The sequence below is a fragment of the Phyllobates terribilis genome, unplaced genomic scaffold, assembly GCF_046119375.1.
Source record: "Phyllobates terribilis strain yellow unplaced genomic scaffold, ASM4611937v1 Scaffold_10__3_contigs__length_209671492, whole genome shotgun sequence".
Classification (NCBI taxonomy): domain Eukaryota; kingdom Metazoa; phylum Chordata; class Amphibia; order Anura; family Dendrobatidae; genus Phyllobates; species Phyllobates terribilis.
Genome location: NW_027362770.1, coordinates 146,917,785 through 146,939,212, shown reverse-complemented (window position 1 = coordinate 146,939,212; position 21,428 = coordinate 146,917,785). Strand labels below are relative to the sequence as shown.

Sequence of the window (21,428 nt, the reverse complement as noted above, 5' to 3'; positions counted from 1 at the left end):
AATAGGTCCATTATTTAGGGTGGAACGTTTATTTCAGTTTTTCTGGCACTGTTCCAATTCCTCAAAAAAATAGTTCATAAAAATAGCTCAGGGGCAGAATGACAGACAAGATGAACTAGTAATGAAAACATCCCATTCTTCTCTAAGAAAAACAGGGAGGAATGGATCCGTGAACACTGGGAACAAACTATCAATGTCTGCTGAGTTTTACACCTATCGGAGAAAAATAAAAGTTGAGGATATAAAATTATTTGGATACAGAGGTCTAATGTAGGTAAACCCATCCTGCTGATAAACTGATCGATGCAGGTCTGGCTCCTCGCCAGTTGAAATCATGGTTGGGTAGGTGAGAAATCCCAGATCAGTGGGGGTCCGATTCACTGTTTTTCCCTGTTTTTGTTAGTGCCATAGACTTGAACACCACTCCATTTAACGTTCTTGTCATGTTCGTGAAGCCTAAGGGGTTGGCAGTGTTCCCCATTCTAGTGTTCATTGGTGATCCCAAGGGTAGGATCTAAATTAACATTTTTCACTCGTCCAGTAGACGTTTTCAGCTACGATACAACTTTTAAAGGGCTTGTCTGCTTTGGACAATCCCTACAAGTAAGAAGAGTTATTTGATAATAAGCTGATCACAAAAATGTCCTCCTTCTGAGATTCCCTAGTGATCATCTGCAGTCTGGGGGAAATTGCAGCTATAAAGCCCTCCTATACACAATGGATTGTTGTCAGCTGAAGATAATTCAGCCAGTCGTTGGGCAGCTATCTCTCCCTACTCTGCTGAGCGCTCCGGTGTTCTCTACGAGAGAGACACTTTCAGACTCCTCCGATGGTGGCTTATCTCATTGAGAACAAAAGGATCAGTAGTCATAAATCGTACATGGTGGATTCTTCTATCCCCTAACATCACCTGTTAGGAGACGCCCATACACATTAGACTGTTGCCCGACCCCGCTGGTATCATTGGGTTTGGCTAACGTTAATATAATGTGTATGGGCTCCTTAGACACTTCAATGCAAGAGTTAGTCGGGATCTGACCATTGTGACTATGTACATGTGTTGTTTCCTGAAGCAATAGTCAAAATAGACCCCAATTGCCATTGTGAAAATTGCAACATTTCTATGTATTATTTTTAATACACATTGTTATGTGTAAAAAAAATGCCCAAAAGTTAAAAACAAATGTGTATGGGCTCCTTAGACACTTTATTCAAAAGATTGGTCAGATCCCGACCCTTTGTGACTAATGTACATGTGTTGTTTCCTGAAACAGGAAGTTAGAGTCTAGAGTGGCTAGAGTGAAAATTGCAAGATTTATAATACACATTGTGATATGTAAAAAAAAACATTGCCATAAAGTCTAAAAAATACATTTAACACAAAAAAATGTATTTAAACAATAGATTATTTTCTGGTGATCGCTTCCCTTTTAAGTGTTTATTTTTCCTGTAATGCCACCACAGGGGAAATATAGCACTACACTGTGCCCATTGAAATCAGTAGGATAACTGTGTCATAGTACCAGTCCTCCAGAGTGAGAGACCATCTTGGCACAATCTTCATGCTGCCCAAGAGATGGTGACCTTAAAGGGGTGTTCTCAAGTTTAAAAGTTATCTCCTTTCCACGGGATAGGAGATAACCTTCCGATCGTTGGGGGTCCAACCACAATGGGGATAACTTTGAAACGTGAGAAGACCCCTTTACACAGTGGATCCTATTGTTTTGAGTATTAACTTCTCAAAAAGACAGGAACATTTTCACGACTTCCCGTGCCGCGTGAGAATTTTTTTTTATGTCGAGCTCGGTGTAAAATGGATCATCTGTTCTCTTCTTCGAAGAGTTGTTTCTGTGGAAACTGAAATAATGTTCTTACCCTGCTCATCATTTACAATATATTGGTTGTCTAAATTAGATAAACCTATTTCATTTACCCTGTTAGACTGCAGTAAAAAATCAATTCAACGCCACCCACATCCCATCCATTTGTTAGAAGAAGCCAAGAACTGTGGCGGCCCATTGATTCACTCTACATTAAAGCCTACCGTGTAAGAACCAAGCAGCGGGTCCAAAAAGTAAGATGATACCATGTCCAAAAAGTTGTTATAAATCAGTTTGATTGTAAAATGTTACATAAAGACCTAGATAAGATGGGCAAGAACATGGCAGATGCTTTTTTTTAGGCTATAATAATAGTATTGCTGCATGTATAATAAATTAGATTAAACTGGGGATAAAAGAACAAGAGAAGGACTTGGGTGTTCAAAAGCCAAGCAGCGGTACTCAACGCCAAGCAGCAGCTGAAAAAGCAAATAAGACTTAGAAGTATATAAAACAAGAGAAATAAAAACCTGCAAACTCAGTATAATATTACTGTGCAGCCTGCTGTGTATGCCTCACCTACGGTCTGCTGGGTCTGTCTATATACCTCCCTGGTTGTGGAGCCCTTGGACGGTGTGTGCGAACACCAGTCCCCTGCAGATCCACCAGGCTGAGTAGTGTCCCACTGCTGACACCAAAATGTGAAGACCCAGGGTCTTCCGTGGGCATAATACTACTCAGACAACACAGGGTGAGGGTAAAGCAGTGTGTCAATACTTTATTGAACCACCAAACAGACAAAAAACATATAGAACAGTTCCAGCAAATACCCAAGATTGTGCAAAATTACACAGTCTCACCCTTTCGCTGGCCCGCCGGGAATAGAGCAGCAGCGACTTTGGGACTTCCAGGGCCAACTACCTCAACCAGTGGCACCACGCTTTGGGTGGACACCCACTGAGAGGAGGTAGCAGCAAGCTTAGGAAGCTGACAGTCCATTGAGTACAAGGCTATGAGACTCGATGGGCCCACCCTGACTTCTCCGAACATATCCATGGTACCAGATGACCAGATGGTCCCCACCTGGATTTCTTCAAGTGTATCCATGGGTACCAGGTGACCGGATGGTCCCAACCTGGCTAACCCAAACATATCCATGGGACCAGGTGACCGGAGGGTCACAATCCTGGTTTCTCCAAACGTCTCCATAGGGTCAGTGATGGTCAATGGAGCAGATCTGTATCCTTCCAGCCAGGGCTGTGTTCCCTTAGGCTGGAATCGTGTAGAATCCAAATCTGTGTCCCTCTGGATGGAGCCATGCTACCAAGCTGTTGTATTGCAGAGTCGCTCTGATTCTCCTTGCAGCGCAATAGAAATCTCTTTTTATATTTACATATGTGTCTCAGGTCATCATTCACAGGACAGGGGGAAAGTTGCAGGGCTCATTTCTCATTGTTTTATCATTAATCAATTTGCATAGTTTGTATCCCCCTGCTCTGTAAATGAACAAACTAGCTGGCCTAGTACAATATGTAATTAGCATATGAACAAACATCATTGTTGCCCAACCCTGAGTCGCTGTTCTCCATACAATAAATTGCAGTAAATATCAACTCAAATGTCAACATTCAGGTTTATGCAAATACTAGTCAGTCCTTCTTGACCCACCAAAGAAAAACACATAAATTCAAAAGTCAACACAAAGATAATAGTCTATTTCTCCTGGCCTAACGAATTTAGACGTCTGGATAATTAAGATTAGAAGCTGTGTCGTCACAATTACCCATCTATAATTCTCCTGTAAGATTGCGTTAAATATGAGATTTTGCTTGGTAAGTGATTTTCAGATTGTAAAAAGGATTACAAAATTAAATATGATCTTAATCAGGGGTTTTATATATATATATATATATATATATATATATATATATATATATATATATATATATATATATATATATATATATATTGTACCCATAAATAAGTATTATGAAAAAACAATAAAAAATATGCATATTTGGTATTGCCATGTCCGGAACGACCTGACCCATAAAACTGTCCTACTAGTTAACCCCTTTAGTAAACACCGTAAAAAAAAATAACAGACAAAGCAAAAAATGGTGCTTTATCATCGTACCGCCGAACAAAAAGTGGAATAAAACGCGATCAAAAAGACGAATGTAAATAAAAGTGGTACCACTGAAAACGTCATCTTGTCTCCCAAAAAACAAGCCACCCTACAACTCCATCAGCCAAAAAATAAAAAAGTTATAGCTCGCAGAATAAAGCGATGCAAAAATAATTATTTTTTCTATAAAATAGTTTTTATTGTGTAACAGCGCCAAAACATAAAAAATATAAATGTGGTACCGCTGTAAACGTACTGACCCCAAGAATAAAACTGCCTTATCAATGTTACCACACTCAGAACGGCATAAAAAAAAAACAATTCCTGAATTGCTGGTTTTTGTTTATTCTGCCTCCCAAAAATCGGAATAGAAAGTGATCAAAAAATGTCACATGCCCGAAAATGGTACCAATAAAAACATCAACTCATCCCGCAAAAAATAAGCCCTTACATGACTCTGTCAGCCGAAATATCGAAAAATTATAGCGCTCAAAATATGGCAATGCAAAAACTAGTCTTTGCAAAAAAAAAAAGCAGCTTTTTAGTGTGTGACAGCTGCCAAACATAAAAACCCGATATAAATCTATTATTGCTGTAATAACACCGACCGGAAGAATAAATAAAGTCGTCTAATCACTTCTACCGCATGAGGAACAGCGTAAAAAATAAATAAAACCAATTCTTCACCTGCTGCTGATTTGTTCATTCTGCCCCCAATGATCGCAGTAAGGCTCAGCGCACATTTATCTTGCGCTCTGCGCTGAGCGCTTACATCGGGGTTTCCGTGTAAATCTCTGAAATCCGTGATTCAGACTGAAGATTCCCTGCAATGAGGCAGATGGAGGCACCGTGGACACAGTGTCCGTCTTTTTATTAGGCGTGTATAAAAGTGCCGTCGGACACAGTTTTGTGAACCTCTGAAAAAAGGACACCGCTAAACAGAGGCCAGACGGAGTCCAGAGTAACTCTGCTGCCTCATTATAGTGAATGGATCCCTTGGGATAGGGTTAGGGTTGTTTTATGGTTAGGAATAGGGTTGTGGTATGAAAAAATTCGGCATTCAAAATGTATGCAAGCAAGTGAATATATTTATTCAAACAGATGCCTCTGATGGTATAGATAGACGTGCGCTCGTTCTGAAGCACAGAAGTGCAATACCCTAGCGCATACTATGGTCTGAAATGCAGCTGATGCATCTTATCTATGGTCATTTGTGTCCCTATTTGTATACATGTACAAACGCCAGACTGTACTGAAGAAGGCCAATTGTAGGCCGAAATGTCTATCTACAAACAGAGTCATCTGTTTGAATAAATATATTCCCTTGTTTGCATACATTCTGAGTGCCGATTTTTTCAAAAGTAAAGAAAAAAAAATGACGAGGATATGGCGACTAGTAGCGAGCACCTGCGCTCAACACTTGAGTTTGCATCAGGTGCTCGGGTCTGCACCAAGTATAGCGGGTGCGCGAGTGACATGCTTGAGTCTCCGCCTCATGTGTTTCACGGCTGCTATACAGCCAAAAAAACCTCGAGGGGATTGCCTGCCATGCACGAGCGATCCCTGCATGTTTTTTTGGGGGTATCTAATAACCGTGAAACATGCGGGGTAGGGACTCGAGCACCCGTGATACATGGTGCATACCCGAGCACCCGATGCAAACTCAAGTAGCGAGAACTTGCGCTCAAGACTAATGACAACTTATTCAATATGATAACCTAATGTTATCAAATTCTGTCGTACCTCTGTGTTCAAAATGTTCACTATACCCCTTGATAAATCCTTGAGGGGTCTAGTTTCCAAAATGGGGTCACTTGTGGGGGGTTTCCACTGTTTAGGCACATCAGGGGCTCTCCAAACGCAACATGGCGTCCGCTAATTATTCAAGCAAATTTTACATTCAAAAAGTCAAATGGCGCTCCTTCCCTTCCGAGCCCTGCCGTGCGTCCAAACAGTGGTTTTCCCCCACATATGGGGGTATTGGTCGTGCTCAGGAGAAATTGCACAACAAATTTTGGGGTCCATTTTTTCCTGTTACCGTTGCGAAAACAAAATAATTGGGGTCTAAAGTAACATTTTTGTGAAAAAAAAAGTTGAATGTTCATGGTTTTCTTCCATATTCCAAAAATTCCTGTGAAGCACCTGAAGGGTTAATAAAGTTCTTGAATGTGGTTTTGAGCACCTTGAGGGGTGCAGTTTTTAGAATGGTGTCACTTTTGGGTATTTTCTGTCATAAAGGCCCCTCAAAGTCACTTCAAATGTGATGTGGTCCCTAAAAAAATGGTTTTGTAAGTTTTGTTGGAAAAATGAGAAATCGCTGGTCAACGTTTAACCCTAACTTCCTAACAAAAAAAATTTTGGTTCCAAAATTGTGCTGATGTAAAGTAGACATGTGGGAAATGTTATTTATTAGCTATTTTATGTGACATATCACTCTGATTTAAGGGCATAAAAATTCAAAGTTTGAAGATTGCGAAATTTTCAACATTTTCACCAAATTTTGAATTTTTTCACAAATAAACTCAAGACATATCTGTATTAAAAAATATACATTTTTTAGTTTTCAAACTAGCATATGGGGCAATTCTGGACTCATACTTCCTGTTTGTTTTTAGGAAATGCACATGTACATTAATAGCAATAGACTGACTCCGACTGTATCTTTTGTATTGAACCATGTAATGATCCTATGCGAAGGTCATTGTGAAGGGATGGAGAGTAAGGGAAGATGTGATATCACCTATTGTGAATGGTGGATCCTGTGTCATCTACTGTATATAGAGGTGTTATCAGTCATTGTGCAGGAGGAGGAGGAGGTGAGCTGTGATATCACCTATTGTAAATGGTGGATCCTGAGATGGCCACATTGCCTTAAATGGGGACATCATGAGGGAATAAGCCCCTAATGTATTACATGGTCAAGTCAGGTTATGAGGTAACTGACAATATTACTGGGAAGTTTCAGAAGTGGTACAAATCTGGCCTTAACCGGTTTTTGAGCGGGAAATGGAGAACAGCTGATTGGTTCTGTAAGGGGGGGAGAGTGGGGGCATATGCCTATATAAGGTGACGGCTCCTGTCAGGAGGGGTCAGTTTTACCTCAAGAGCTGAAGAAGCCCCGCCCTCTCGCCCCGGTTATTTTGCTTTTGGTATTTATACGGCTAGGTTTGGGTACTTTGTCAGAGGATGGGTCACCCAGATACTTGGGTGGATCCGTATGGAGATAATTATTAATGAGTTATTTATTAAATTATTTATTTATGTCTGGAGCAGTTTTAATCTTTAACCCCTTAACAACATCTGACGTACTAATACGCATCTGTGCCCTGGGACTTAATAGCCAGACCCGTATTAGTACGTCATCGCGATCGCGCGCGCACACAGGCTGTGCGGGCGCGATCGCCGCCGGGTGTCAGCTGATTGTCACAGCTGACACCCGATACTATGTGCAGGGAGCGGTCCTGCACCGCTCCCAGCACATTAACCCCCGCGATGCTGCAATCGAAGTCGATCGCAGCATTGCGGTGGGAAGGGGAGGTGATCGCAGATACTCACCTCCTCTTCCGGCTTCCAGCGCTGTCTCACGCGGCTTCCCGGGTGTTGCCATGATGACCCGATGTCGTCATGACAACATCCGGGTCACCAGACAAGCAGGAAGGTTGTTTGGACATGCGCAGTGCATCTCCAAACAATCTTCTCCCTGTCCAGCGCTGACAGCCTGCATGGCACAGGGATGGTGCTGCATTCCTGTGCCATGCAGGCGATCAGAGAAAAAAAAGTGAAAGTCCTATAGTGGGACAAAGTAATAAAGCATATAAACTTTCAGAAAGTGAAAAAAAAAAATTAAAAAAAATTGCAAAAATATAAAAAAAAAAAAATAATCCACCAAAAATAAAAATATAATGTACCCATCAATAAATATTATTATAAAAAAAAACAAAAAAAAACAATAAAAGTACACATATTTGGTATCGCCGCGTCCGGAACAACCTGACCTATAAAACTGTCCCACTAGTTAACCCCTTCAGTGAACACGGTAAAAAAAAAAAAAAACGAAGCAAAAAACAATGCTTTATCACCATACCGCCAAACAAAAAATGGAATAACATGCGATCAAAAACAAATATAAATAAAAATGGTACCGCTGAAGACGTCATCTCGTCCCGCAAAAAACAAGCCGACATACAGCTCCATCAGCCAAAAAATAAAAAAGTTATAGCTCTCAGAATAAAGCTATGCTAAAAATAATTTTTTCTATAAAATTGCTTTTATTATGTAAAAGTGCAAAACATAGAAAAACGATATAAATGTGGTACCGCTGTTAACGTACTGACCCGAAGAATAAAGCTACCTTATCAATTTTACCACACGCGGAACAGAATTAAAAAAAAAAAAAAAAAAAAAAAAAACAAGTCCTGAATTGTTGGTTTTTGTTTATTCTGCCTCCCAAAAATCGGAATAGAAAGCGATCAAAAAATGTCACGTGCCTGAAAATGGCACCAATAACAACGTCAACTCATCCCGCAAAATAACAAGCCATCACATGACTGTCTGCCAAAATCTGGAAAAATTATAGCTCTCAAAATATGGCGATGCAAAAACTAGATTTTAAAAAAAATGCGTCTTTTAGTGTGTGACAGCTGTCAGTCATAAAAACCCCATATGATTCTGGTATCACTGTAATCGCACCGACCCGAAGAATAAAGTCGTCTAATCACTTATACCGCACGAGGAACGGCGTAAAAAATAAACTCTCGGGTTAGGGTTGGGCTAGGGTTAGGGCTGGGTTTGGGGTTAGGGTTGTGATGGGGTTGGGATTTTTTTTAAAAGTAAGAAAAAAAGATGACGATATGACGACTAGTGTTGAGCGCAAGTGCTCGCTACTTGAGTTTGCATCGGGTGCTCTGGTATGCATTGAGTATCGTGGGTATTTGAGTGACATGCTCGAGTCTCCGCCCCATATGCTTCGCGGCCAAAAAACTTTACGGGGATTGCCTGCCATGCACGAGCGATCCCCGCATGTTTTTTTTTGGGTGTCTAATAACCGTGAAACATGCGGAGCAGGGACTCGACCATGTCACTCGAGCACACGCTGTACATGGTGCATACCTGAGTACCCGATGCAAACTCAAGTAGCGAGCACTTGCGCTCAAGACTAATGACAACTTATTCAATATGATGACCTAATGTTATCAAATTCTGTGTCGTACCTCTGGGTTCAAAATGTTCACTATACACCTTAATAAAATCCATGAGGGATATAGTTTCCAAAATGGGGTTACTTGTGGGGGAGCTCCACTGTTTAGGCACATCACGGGCTCTCCAAACGCGACATGGTGTCCGCTAACAAATTGAATGGAAAATCGGCTCAAATTGTTAGCGGACGCCATGTTGCATTTGGAGAGGCCCTGTGTGCCCAAACATTGGAGCTCCCCCACAAGTGACCCCATTTTGGAAACTAGACCCCCCAAGGCACCTATCTAGATGCATAGTGAGCACTTGGAACCCCCAGGTGCTTCACAAATTGATTCATAAAAATGAAAAAGTGAAAAAAAAAACACTTTTTTATTTTTACGGATTAATTTGTGAAGGACCTGGGGGTTCCAAGTGCTCAATATGCATCTAGATAGGTGCCTTGGGGGGTCTAGTTTCCAAAATGGGGTCACTTGTGGGGGAGCTCCAATTTTTGGGCACACAGGGGCTCTCCAAACGCAACATGGTGTCCGCTAACAATTTGAGCCGACAATTTGTTAGCGGATACCATGTTGCATTTGGAGAGTCCCTGTGTGCCCAAACATTGGAGCTCCCCCACAAGTGACCCCATTTTGGAAACTAGACCCCCCAAGGCACCTATCTAGATGCATAGTGAGCACTTGGAACCCCCAGGTGCTTCACAAATCGATTCATAAAAATGAAAAAGTGTTTTTTTTTCACTTTTTCATTTTTATGAATCAATTTGTGAAGCACCTGGGGGTTCCAAGTGCTCATTATGCATCTAGATAAGTGCCTTGGGAGGTCTAGTTTCCCAAATGGGGTCACTTGTGGGGGAGCTCCAATGTTTGGGCACACAGGGCTTCTCCAAAAGCAACATGGTGTCCGCTAACAATTTGATCCGACAATTTGTTAGCGGACACCATGTTGCATTTGAAGAGTCCCTGTGTGCCCAAACATTGGAGCTCCCCCACAAGTGACCCCATTTTGGAAACTAGACCCCCCAAGGCACCTATCTAGATGCATAGTGAGCACTTGGAACCCCCAGGTGGTTCACAAATTGATTCATAAAAATGAAAAAGTGTTTTTTTTTCACTTTTTCATTTTTATGAATCAATTTGTGAAGCACCTGGGGGTTCCAAGTGCTCACTATGCATCTAGATAGGTGCCTTGGGAGGTCTAGTTTCCAAAATGGGGTCACTTGTGGGGGAGCTCCAATGTTTGGGCACACAAGGTCTCTCCAAACGCAACATGGTGTCCGCTAACAATTTGAGCCGATTTTCCATTCAATTTGTTAGCGGATACCATGTTGCATTTGGAGAGTCCCTGTGTGCCCAAACATTGGAGCTCCCCCACAAGTGACCCCATTTTGGAAACTAGACCCCCCAAGGCACCTATCTAGATGCATAGTGAGCACTTGGAACCCCCAGGTGCTTCACAAATTGATTCATAAAAATGAAAAAGTGTTTTTTTTTTTACTTTTTCATTTTTATGAATCAATTTGTGAAGCACCTGGGGGTTCCAAGTGCTCACTATGCATCTAGATAAGTGCCTTGGGAGGTCTAGTTTCCAAAATGGGGTCACTTGTGGGGGAGCTCCAATGTTTGGGCACACAGGGCCTCTCCAAACGCAACATGGTGTCCGCTAACAATTTGATCCGACAATTTGTTAGCGGACACCATGTTGCATTTGAAGAGTCCCTGTGTGCCCAAACATTGAAGCTCCCCCACAAGTGACCCCATTTTGGAAACTAGACCCCCCAAGGCACCTATCTAGATGCATAGTGAGCACTTGGAACCCCCAGGTGGTTCACAAATTGATTCATAAAAATGAAAAAGTGTTTTTTTTTCACTTTTTCATTTTTATGAATCAATTTGTGAAGCACCTGGGGGTTCCAAGTGCTCACTATGCATCTAGATAGGTGCCTTGGGAGGTCTAGTTTCCAAAATGGGGTCACTTGTGGGGGAGCTCCAATGTTTGGGCACACAAGGTCTCTCCAAACGCAACATGGTGTCCGCTAACAATTTGAGCCGATTTTCCATTCAATTTGTTAGCGGATACCATGTTGCATTTGGAGAGTCCCTGTGTGCCCAAACATTGGAGCTCCCCCACAAGTGACCCCATTTTGGAAACTAGACCCCCCCAAGGCACCTATCTAGATGCATAGTGAGCACTTGGAACCCCCAGGTGCTTCACAAATTGATTCGTAAAAATGAAAAAATGAAAAAAAAAAACACTTTTTCATTTTTACGAATCAATTTGTGAAGCACCTAGGGGTTTCAAGTGCTCACTATGCATCTAGATAAGTGCCTTGGGGGGGTCTAATTTCCAAAATGGGGTCACTTGTGGGGGAGCTCCAATTTTTGGGCGCACAGGGGCTCTCCAAACGCAACATGGCGTCCGCTAATTATTCAAGCAAATTTTACAATCAAAAAGTCAAATGGCGCTCCTTCCCTTCCGAGCCCTGCCGTGCGCCCAAACAGTGTTTTTTCCCCACATATTGGGTATCTGCGTGCCCAGGGGAAATTGCACAACAAATTTTGGGGTCCATTTTTTCTTGTTACCCCTGTGAAAATAAATAAATTGGGTCTAAAGTAACATTTTTGTGACAAAAGTTAAATGTTCATTTTTTTCTTCCACATTCCAAAAATTCCTGTGAAGCACCTGAAGGGTTAATAAAGTTCTTGAATGTGGTTTTGAGCACCTTGAGGGGTGCAGTTTTTAGAATGGTGTCACTTTTGGGTATTGTCTGTCATAAAGACCTCTCAAAAGTGACTTCAAATGTGATGTGGTCCCTAAAAAAATGGTTTTGTAAATTTTGTTGGAAAAATGAGAAATCGCTGGTCAACTTTTAACCCTTATAGCTCCCTAACAAAAAAAAATTTTGGTTCCAAAATTGTGCTGACGTAAAGTAGACATGTGGGGAATGTTATTTATTAACTCTTTTGTGTGACATATCTCTGATTTAAGGGCATAAAAATTAAAATTTTGAAAATTGCAAAATTTTCGCCAAATTTCCGTTTTTTTCACAAATAAACGCAAGTGATATTGAAGAAATTTTACCACTATCATGAAGTACAATATGTCACGAAAAAACAGTCTCAGAATCAGGGGGATCCGTTGAAGCGTTCCAGAGTAATTACCTCATAAATTGACAGTGGTCAGAATTGTAAAAATTGGCCCGGTCATTAACGTGCAAACCACCCTCGGGGGTAAAGGGGTTAATGTATTTGATTATTCATGGATTTACTATATTGATTATTTTATTAAACTTGACAAAGGTACCCGACCAATAAATAAGTTTTACTCCATATATAATAGTAGTGTGGTTCTTTTATTAATTTAAGTATGTTTATCATTTGTGGGCTTTATGACTTCATGTGTTATCTACTGTAAATAGAGGTGTTATCAGTCATTGTACAGGAGGAGGAGGTGAGCTGTGACATCATCTATTGTGAATGGTGGATCCTGTGTTATCTACTGTAAATAGAGGTGTTATCAGTCATTGTACAGGAGGAGGAGGTGAGCTGTGACATCACCTATTGTGAATGGTGGATCCTGTGTTATCTACTGTAAATAGAGGTGTTATCAGTCATTGTACAGGAGGAGGAGGTGAGCTGTGACATCACCTATTGTGAATGGTGGATCCTGTGTTATCTACTGTAAATAGAGGTGTTATCAGTCATTGTACAGGAGGAGGAGGTGAGCTGTGACATCACCTATTGTGAATGGTGGATCCTGTGTTATCTACTGTAAATAGAGGTGTTATCAGTCATTGTACAGGAGGAGGAGGTGAGCTGTGACATCACCTATTGTGAATGGTGGATCCTGTGTTATCTACTGTAAATAGAGGTGTTATCAGTCATTGTACAGGAGGAGGAGGTGAGCTGTGACATCACCTATTGTGAATGGTGGATCCTGTGTTATCTACTGTAAATAGAGGTGTTATCAGTCATTGTACAGGAGGAGGAGGTGAGCTGTGACATCACCTATTGTGAATGGTGGATCCTGTGTTATCTACTGTAAATAGAGGTGTTATCAGTCATTGTACAGGAGGAGGAGGTGAGCTGTGACATCACCTATTGTGAATGGTGGCTCCTGTGTTATCTACTGTAAATAGAGGTGTTATCAGTCATTATACAGGAGGAGGAGGTGAGCTGTGACATCACCTATTGTGAATGGTGGATCCTGTGTTATCTACTGTAAATAGAGGTGTTATCAGTCATTGTACAGGAGGAGGAGGTGAGCTGTGACATCACCTATTGTAAATGGTGGATCCTGTGTTACCTACTGTAAATAGAGGTGTTATCAGTCATTGTACAGGAGGAGGAGGAGAACTGTGATATCACCTATTGTGAATGGTGAATCCTGTGTTATCTACTGTATGTAGAGGTGTTATCAGCCATTGTACAGGAGGAGGAGGAGGTGAGCTGTGACATCACCTATTGTGAATGGTGGATCCTATGTTATCTACTGTATATAGAGGTGTTATCAGTCATTGTACAGGAGGAGGAGGTGAGCTGTGACATCGCCTATTGTAAATGGTGGATCCCGTGTTACCTACTGTATATAGAGGTGTTATCTGTCATTGTAAAGGAGGAGGTGAGCTGTGACATCACCTATTGTGAATGGTGGATCCTGTGTTATCTACTGTATATAGAGGTGTTATCAGTCATTGTACTGGAGGAGGAGGAGATGAGCTGTGACATCACCTATTGTGAATGGTGGATCCTGTTTTATCTACTGTATATAGAGGTGTTATGAGTCATTGTACAGGAGGGGAGGAGGTGAGCTGTGACATCACCTATTGTGAATGGTGGATCCTGTGTTGTCTACTGTATATAGAGGTGTTATCAGTCATTGTACAGGAGGAGGTGAGCTGTGACATCACCTATTGTGAATGGTGCATCCGGTGTTATCTACTATATTGAAGTGTTACCTTTCATTGAAATTCTGTCTGTGATGATAATGAGACTTCTGAAAAGTATTCAATAAAGAACAGGAAGTCTAGAATAGACCCATAGGCCAGTGTGAAAATTGTAAGATTTCATTTTTTTTTCTAATGATAAAAAGCAAACATTTTTATCCTGATTCAACACTCATTTAATGTCAGGAATGTTTGGCTTGAAAAAAAATACATCTTAGATGTGATCTTATTAATATGAGCGTGTGTATGTATGTACAGTTATATGAAAAAGTTTGGGCACCCCTATTAATCTTAAACTTAATCTACTATATAATTGTCTTATCCCGTCTGTCTGTCTGTCTGTCTGTCCTGGAAATCCCGCGTCGCTCATTGGTCCGGCAGCGGCCAATCAGCGCCACAGGATTTCTGAAAAAAGATGGCGGCCGTTAGCGACTCATCTGCGGGACGGAGCTCAGCGGCGATGCAGCCGGGAGATGAGCGCCGCGAGGCGCTCATCTCCCGGCCGGTAACAGCAGAAGGACCTCGACCGCCGGACCCATCTGCGGGACGGAGATGCAGCCGGGAGACGACCGTGCGGATACTTCCGCTGCGAGAACCCGGGACATGAGCTTGCGCTCGCAGCAGAAGTATCCCGACCCGCAGCGCCGCTCACCGGTCCTCCCTTGACACCCTAGCCGCTGATGTCCCCACAGTATCCGCATGGTGTTACAAAGGTCCGGACATTTGTGTTAAAAATCGCTGATTGGTCGCGGCCGATATTTAAATGTGGCGCCCAAATCGGTGATTGGTCGCGGGCAGCGCCAGCGACCAATCAGCGATTTTTAACTCAAATGTCCGGACCTTTGTAACACCATGCGGATACTGTGGGGACATCAGCGGCTAGGGTGTCAAGGGAGGACCGGGGAGCGGCTCTGCGGGTCGGGATACTTCTGCTGCGAGCAGTCGCTCATCTCCCGGCTTCTCGCAGCGGAAGTAGCCGCACAGGCAGCGGTCCTCACCAATACGATTCGCTGATTGGTCGCGCTCTACGCACGCGACCAATCAGTGATCTTGGCGCTAAAGTTAAACACCGCTCTGCTGATTGGTCGCGGCCGCTGCCCGCGACCAATCACCGATTTGGGCGCCACATTTAAATAGCGGCCGCGACCAATCACCGATCTTGCCGCCACATTTAAACACTGCTGTGCTGACTGGTCGCGGACGCCAGACGCGACCAATCAGCGAGCTTGGCGCCAAATTTAAAAAACGCTCTGCTGATTGGTCGCGGACGCCAGACGCGTCCAATCAGCGAGATTGGCACCAAATTTAAACAACGCTCTGCTGATTGGTCGCGGACTCCAGCCGCGACCAATCAGCGAGATTGGCGCCAAATTTAAACAACACTCTGCTGATTGGTCGCGGCCGGTGGCCTCGACTAATCAGCGATTTTGGCGCCAAATTTAAACCCCGCTCTGCTAATTGGTCGCGGATGCCGGCCGCGACTAATCAGCATTATTGGCGCCAAATTTAAACCCCGCTCTGCTGATTGGTCGCGGTTGCCGGCTGTGACCAATCAGCAGTATTGGCGCCAAATTTAAACCCCGCTCTGCTGATTGGTCACGGCCGGCAACCGCGACCAATCAACCGTATTGGCACCAAATTTAAACACCGCTCTGCTGATTGGTCGCGGCCGGTGATTGCGACCAATCAGCATTATTGGCGCCAAATTTAAACCCCGCTCTGCTGATTGGTCGCGACCGCCGGCTGCCACCAATCAGCAATTTTGGCGCCAAATTTAAACCCCGCTCTGCTGATTGGTCGCGGTTGCCGGCCGCGACTAATCAGCATTGTTGGCGCCAAATTGCCGGCCGCGACTAATCAGCATTATTGCCGCCAAATTTAAACACCGCTCTGCTGAATGGTCGCGGCCGTGACCAATCACCATTATTGGCGCCAAATTTAAACACCGCTTTGCTGATTGGTCGCGACCCCCTGCCGCAACCAATCAGCATTATTGGCGCAAAATTTAAACCCCGCTCTGCTGATTGGTCACTATCGCTGGCTGCGACCAATTAGCATTATTGGCGCAAAATTTAAACCCCGTTCTGCTGATTAGTCGCGACCGCCGGCCGTGACCAATCAGCGATATAGTCGCCAAATTTCAACACCGCTTTGCTGATTGGTCGCGGTTGCCGGCCGCGACCAATCAGCGATTTTGGCGCCAAATTTAAACACCGCTCTGCTGATTGCGCCCGGTCTGCCGCATACATATTCTAGAATACATGATGCGTTAGAATCGGGCCACCATCTAGTGTTTTATAAAAATTGGTGTTTTTGCAACAGCTATTTCAGTTTGATATATGTAATAACTGTTGGACACAGTAATGTTTCTGCCTTGAAATGAGGTTTATTGTACTAACAGAAAATGTGCAATCTGCATTCAAACAAAATTTGACAGGTGCATAAGTATGGGCACCCTTATCATTTTCTTGTTTTAAATGCTCCTACCTACTTTTTACTGACTTACTAAAGCACTTTTTTTGGTTTTGTAACCTCATTGAGCTTTGAACTTCATAGCCAGGTGTATGCAATCATGAGAAAAGCTACTTAAAGTGGCCACTTGCAAGTTGTTCTCCTGTTTGAATCTCCTCTGAAGAGTGGCATCATGGGCTCCTCAAAACAACTGTCAAATGATCTGAAAACAAAGATTATTCAACATAGTTGTTCAGGGGAAGGATACAAAAAGCTGTCTCAGAGATTTAACCTGTCAGTTTCCACTGTGAGGAACATAGTAAGGAAATGGAAGAACACAGGAACAGTTCTTGTTAAGGCCAGAAGTGGCAGGCCAAGAAAAACATCAGAAAGGCAGAGAAGAAGAATGGTTAGATCAGTCAAGGACAATCCTCAGACCACCTCCAGAGAGCTGCAGCATCAACTTGCTGCAAATGGTGTCACTGTGCATCGGTCAACTATACAACGCACTTTGCACAAGGAGAAGCTGTATGGGAGAGTGATGCGAAAGAAGCCGTTTCTGCAAGCACGCCACAAACAGAGTCAGCTGAGGTATGCAAAAGCACATTTGGAGAAGCCAATTTCCTTTTGGAAGAAGGTCCTGTGGACTGATGAAACCAAGATTGAGTTGTTTGGTCATGCAAAAAGGCGTTATGCATGGCGGCAAAAAAACACAGCATTCCAAGAAAAACACTTGCTACCCACTGTAAAATTTGGTGGAGGTTCCATCATGCTTTGGGGCTGTGTGGCCAATGCCGGCACCGGGAATGTTGTTAAAGTTGAGGGACGCATGGATTCCACTCAGTATCAGCAGATTCTTGACAATAATGTTCAAGAATCAGTGATAAAGTTGAAGTTACGCAGGGGATGGATCTTTCAGCAAGACAATGATCCTAAACACCGCTCCAAATCTACTCAGGCATTCATGCAGAGGAACAATTACAATGTTCTGGAATGGCCATCCCAGTCCCCAGACCTGAATATCATTGAACATCTGTGGGATCATTTGAAGAGGGCTGTCCATGCTCGGCGACCATCAAACTTAACTGAACTGGAATTGTTTTGTAAAGAGGAATGGTCAAAAATACCTTCATCCAGGATCCAGGAACTCATTAAAAGCTACAGGAAGCGACTAGAGGCTGTTATTTTTGCAAAAGGAGGATCTACTAAATATTAATGTCACTTTTCTGGTGAGGTGCCCATACTTATGCACCTGTCAAATTTTGTTTGAATGCAGATTGCACATTTTCTGTTAGTACAATAAACCTCATTTCAAGGCAGAAACATTACTGTGTCCAACAGTTATTACATATATCAAACTGAAATAGCTGTTGCAAAAACACCAATTTTTATAAAACAATAAGCTTAAGATTAATAGGGGTGCCCAAACTTTTTCATATAACTGTATGTATGTACAGAGGGTACGGAAAGTATTCAGACCCCTTTAAGTTTTTCACTCTTTGTTTCATTGCAGCAATTCGGTAAATTCTAAAAAGTTCATTTTTTTTCTCATTAATGTACACTCTGCACCCCATCTTGCCTGAAAAAAACAGAAATGTAGAAATTTTTACATTTTTATTAAAAAAGAAAAACTGAAATATCATTTGGTCATAAGTATTCAGTCTGGGAGTCCTTCATGTGTTTTTGCGCAAACTCTATGCGGGCTTTCATATGTCTTGCACTGAGGAGAGGCTTCCGTCGGTCCACACTGCCATAAAGGCCTGACTGGTGGAGGGCTGCAGTCATAGTTGACTTTGTGGAACTTTCTCCCATCTCCCTACTCATCTCTGGAGCTCAGCCACAGTGATCTTGGGGTTCTTCTTTACCTCTCTCACCAAGGCTCTTCTCCCACGATTGCCCAGTTTGGCTGGGCGGCCAGGTCTAGCAAGACTTCTGGTGGTCCCAAACTTCTTCCATGTAAGGATTAAGGAGGCCACTGTGCTCTTAGAAACCTTGAGTAATGCAGAAATTCTTTTGTAACCTTGGCTAGATCTGTGCCTTGCCACAATTCTGTCTCTGAGCTCCTTGGGCAGTTCCTTTGAGCTCATGATTCTCATTTGGTCTGACATGCACTGTGAGCTGTGAGGTCTTATATAGACAGGTGTGTGATTTCCAAATCAAGTCCTATCAGTTTAATTACACACAGCTGGACTCCAATGAAGGAGGAGAACCATCTCAAGGAGGATCACAAGGAAATGGACAGCATGTGACTTAAATATGAGTGTCTGAGCAAAGAGTCTGAATACTTATGACCATGTGATATTTCAGTTTTTCTTTTTTAATAAATTTGCAAAAATTTCTACATTTGTTTTTTTTTCCGACGAGATGGGGTGCAGAGTGTACTTTAATGAGAAAAAAATGAACTTTTTAGAATTTACCAAATGGCTGCAATGAAACAAAGAGTGAAAAATTTAAAGGGGTCTGAATACTTTCCGTACCCACTGTATATGGATATAAATATAATAATATATGGGTGTGATTCTTTTCATTCCAAGAACTGTACGAAGAACCAGGACACATTAACTGTCAAGGAATAAAAATTTAGGAAAGGGTTCTTTACTTTTAAAGTAGTAAAGCTAAAGAAATACCTCTAACCCAATAGTTAGTAATGGGCTATAGTAGGAAAGCATTTAAAAAGGGGTTAGATGCCCATCTAATGTCCAATTACATTGTCTTTTTATTCAATTGAGATTACAAAATAGATGGTTTTTAATATTAGATTGGTGGGGAGCCAACTCCTGGAACCCGCAGATGAGCGGACCTCCTTGTTAACCAGGCACAGCTCTGTTGTTTTTGATGTGGCAGCACCTGATATTGCAGTGTAGTCCAATTCAATACAAGGCACAGCCAAACAATGAAGGGACATAGCATTGAATGAATCACAATGGCCACATCAGTCAGCTGATCAATGGAAGTTAGACCCTCCTATCAAACTTTGATTGCCCTTCCTAACAATAGCCAATTATTAATAAAGTTCCAAAAAAACTATTATCATATTTTTCTTAATTTTCAGATGGAAGAAACCACACTGACCATGACCAAGCTAAAGGATCTTCAGATCACCCAACATATGGAACAGTTGCAAAAAGACATTGGCAATATCGAGCAGTGGACAAGTCTTATTTCGGCAAAAAGAGACCAATTGGAAGTCAACCTTACCGCCCTTGAAGAAGCCATTTCTCAGGTTGAGCAGACCACTAAAGGTGTCTCTAAAGAAGTTTCCAACAAGATAGCCACCGTGAAGACAGATGTAAGAAGGATATCGGGGATGGAGATGGACATTATATCCATGACTGACTCAGTGAACGAGTTGGAGAAAAAATTAGAGAAAGTCGAGAAGAACACGGCAGAGAGAATGGGAGATGCTTTATTCGGCAGCATTGACCGTATCACCTCACTGAAGAGCTCGGTGTCTAGAAATTCAGACAGAATAGATCTTCTAAAGATACGTTTATCGGAGCTCAAGGGCAATTTCACGGACAATTTCGATAAACTCTCCAGTCTAGAGAGCGACAGATTGAAGGTCTTACAGGCCGTAAACTTTGCCAATGAGCTCAAGCCAAAAGTCTTCACAATCCAGAAGGACTTTGCCTATTTAGAAGCCATGATAAATGATCTGTCTCTGAGGATCGGCCGCTTGGCATCCGATCTACTGAACAGAGAAAAAGATATTAACCTGCTAAGTGATAAAATGTACAACCTAACGGTGATGAAATCCGAAGTCCTAGATCTAAGTAATAAAATTAGTAACGTGTAGGAGGTTTAACCAGATCCATCGAGAGGGGGGCTACGTATGGGTATTGTGTGCACGACACATTCCTATTAAATAAAGTGCTTTTCTTTTTTATTTTTGTTGTTCTATACTTTATAATTTTATTGATTTCTATGAATCTTATTTTCGGCAACAGTCGTGTTTTCACCTCCCACTCACTGCCAAAATCATTTCTTCTTCGAGAGGCTTTAATTACGTAAAATGTAATGTATGTATCGGTGTGCTTCTTGATAATGCAGAAAATTACTGTTTTGGGACTTCTACACACATTTAATCCAATAGTTCAGCAAACAGTTCTTCTCATTTCCAATTGGATTAGGCACACTTTATAATAATAATCTTTATTTTTATATAGCGCCAACATATTCTGCAGTGCTTTACATACATTATCATCTCTGTCCCCATTGGGGCTCATAATCTAAATTCTCACTCAGTATGTCTTTGGAGTGTGGGAGGAAACTGGAGAACCTGGAGGAAACCCACACAAACACAGGGAGAACATACAAACTCCTTACAGATGTTGTCCTTGGTGGGATTTGAACCCAAGACTCCAGCGCTGCAAGGCTGCAATGCTAACCACTGAGTCACCGTGCTGCCTTTTAGGTCCTGTCTTTGTGAGGCACTTCTCATCTGGCATACATCATGTAATAGATCACATCTTCGTCAAAGGTACAATATGGGTTCAGAGCAGTTTACATGTGCAGGCATGAGGAACATAACAACGATCTGCGAAAAAATATAAAAATATCAAACCAAAGACAGGTACTTGCTGCAGCCTTGGCATGGCGAAGCAGTTCAGTGCACCTTCCCACATACTTGTTTTGTTTCTATCTTGTTCCAGTCTTCCTTGATTGATAGCTCAGACTTTACAGGAGCCATAAACTTGTGAATATGGATGGAAAACAAGTAAGTGGGATGGTACACAAAACTATTTGGTCACGCTAAGGCTGCAGCGAGTACCTGTCCTTGGTTTAAACATTATTTTTGTACTAACATACCTATTGTAAGGCAGTAGATGCTGACTAAATGGCACCCAAAAACTATGATTTCAAGGCCTACAACCAATTTTTACAGTTTATT

At 42.3% G+C, this 21,428-nt stretch overlaps 1 protein-coding gene across 1 annotated transcript in view; it reads left to right on the top strand.

Moving 5' to 3' along the window:
* IKBIP (IKBKB interacting protein) overlaps window positions 1-20,423 on the top strand; it is a 42,945-nt gene extending 22,522 nt beyond the window's left edge. Inside the window, exon 3 of the mRNA XM_073649905.1 lies at window positions 19,590-20,423. Coding sequence (XP_073506006.1) covers window positions 19,590-20,333 — 744 coding nt within the window. The 3' untranslated portion in view covers window positions 20,334-20,423. The remainder of the gene's footprint in view (window positions 1-19,589) is intronic.
* The last annotated feature ends 1,005 nt before the right edge of the window (window positions 20,424-21,428 follow it).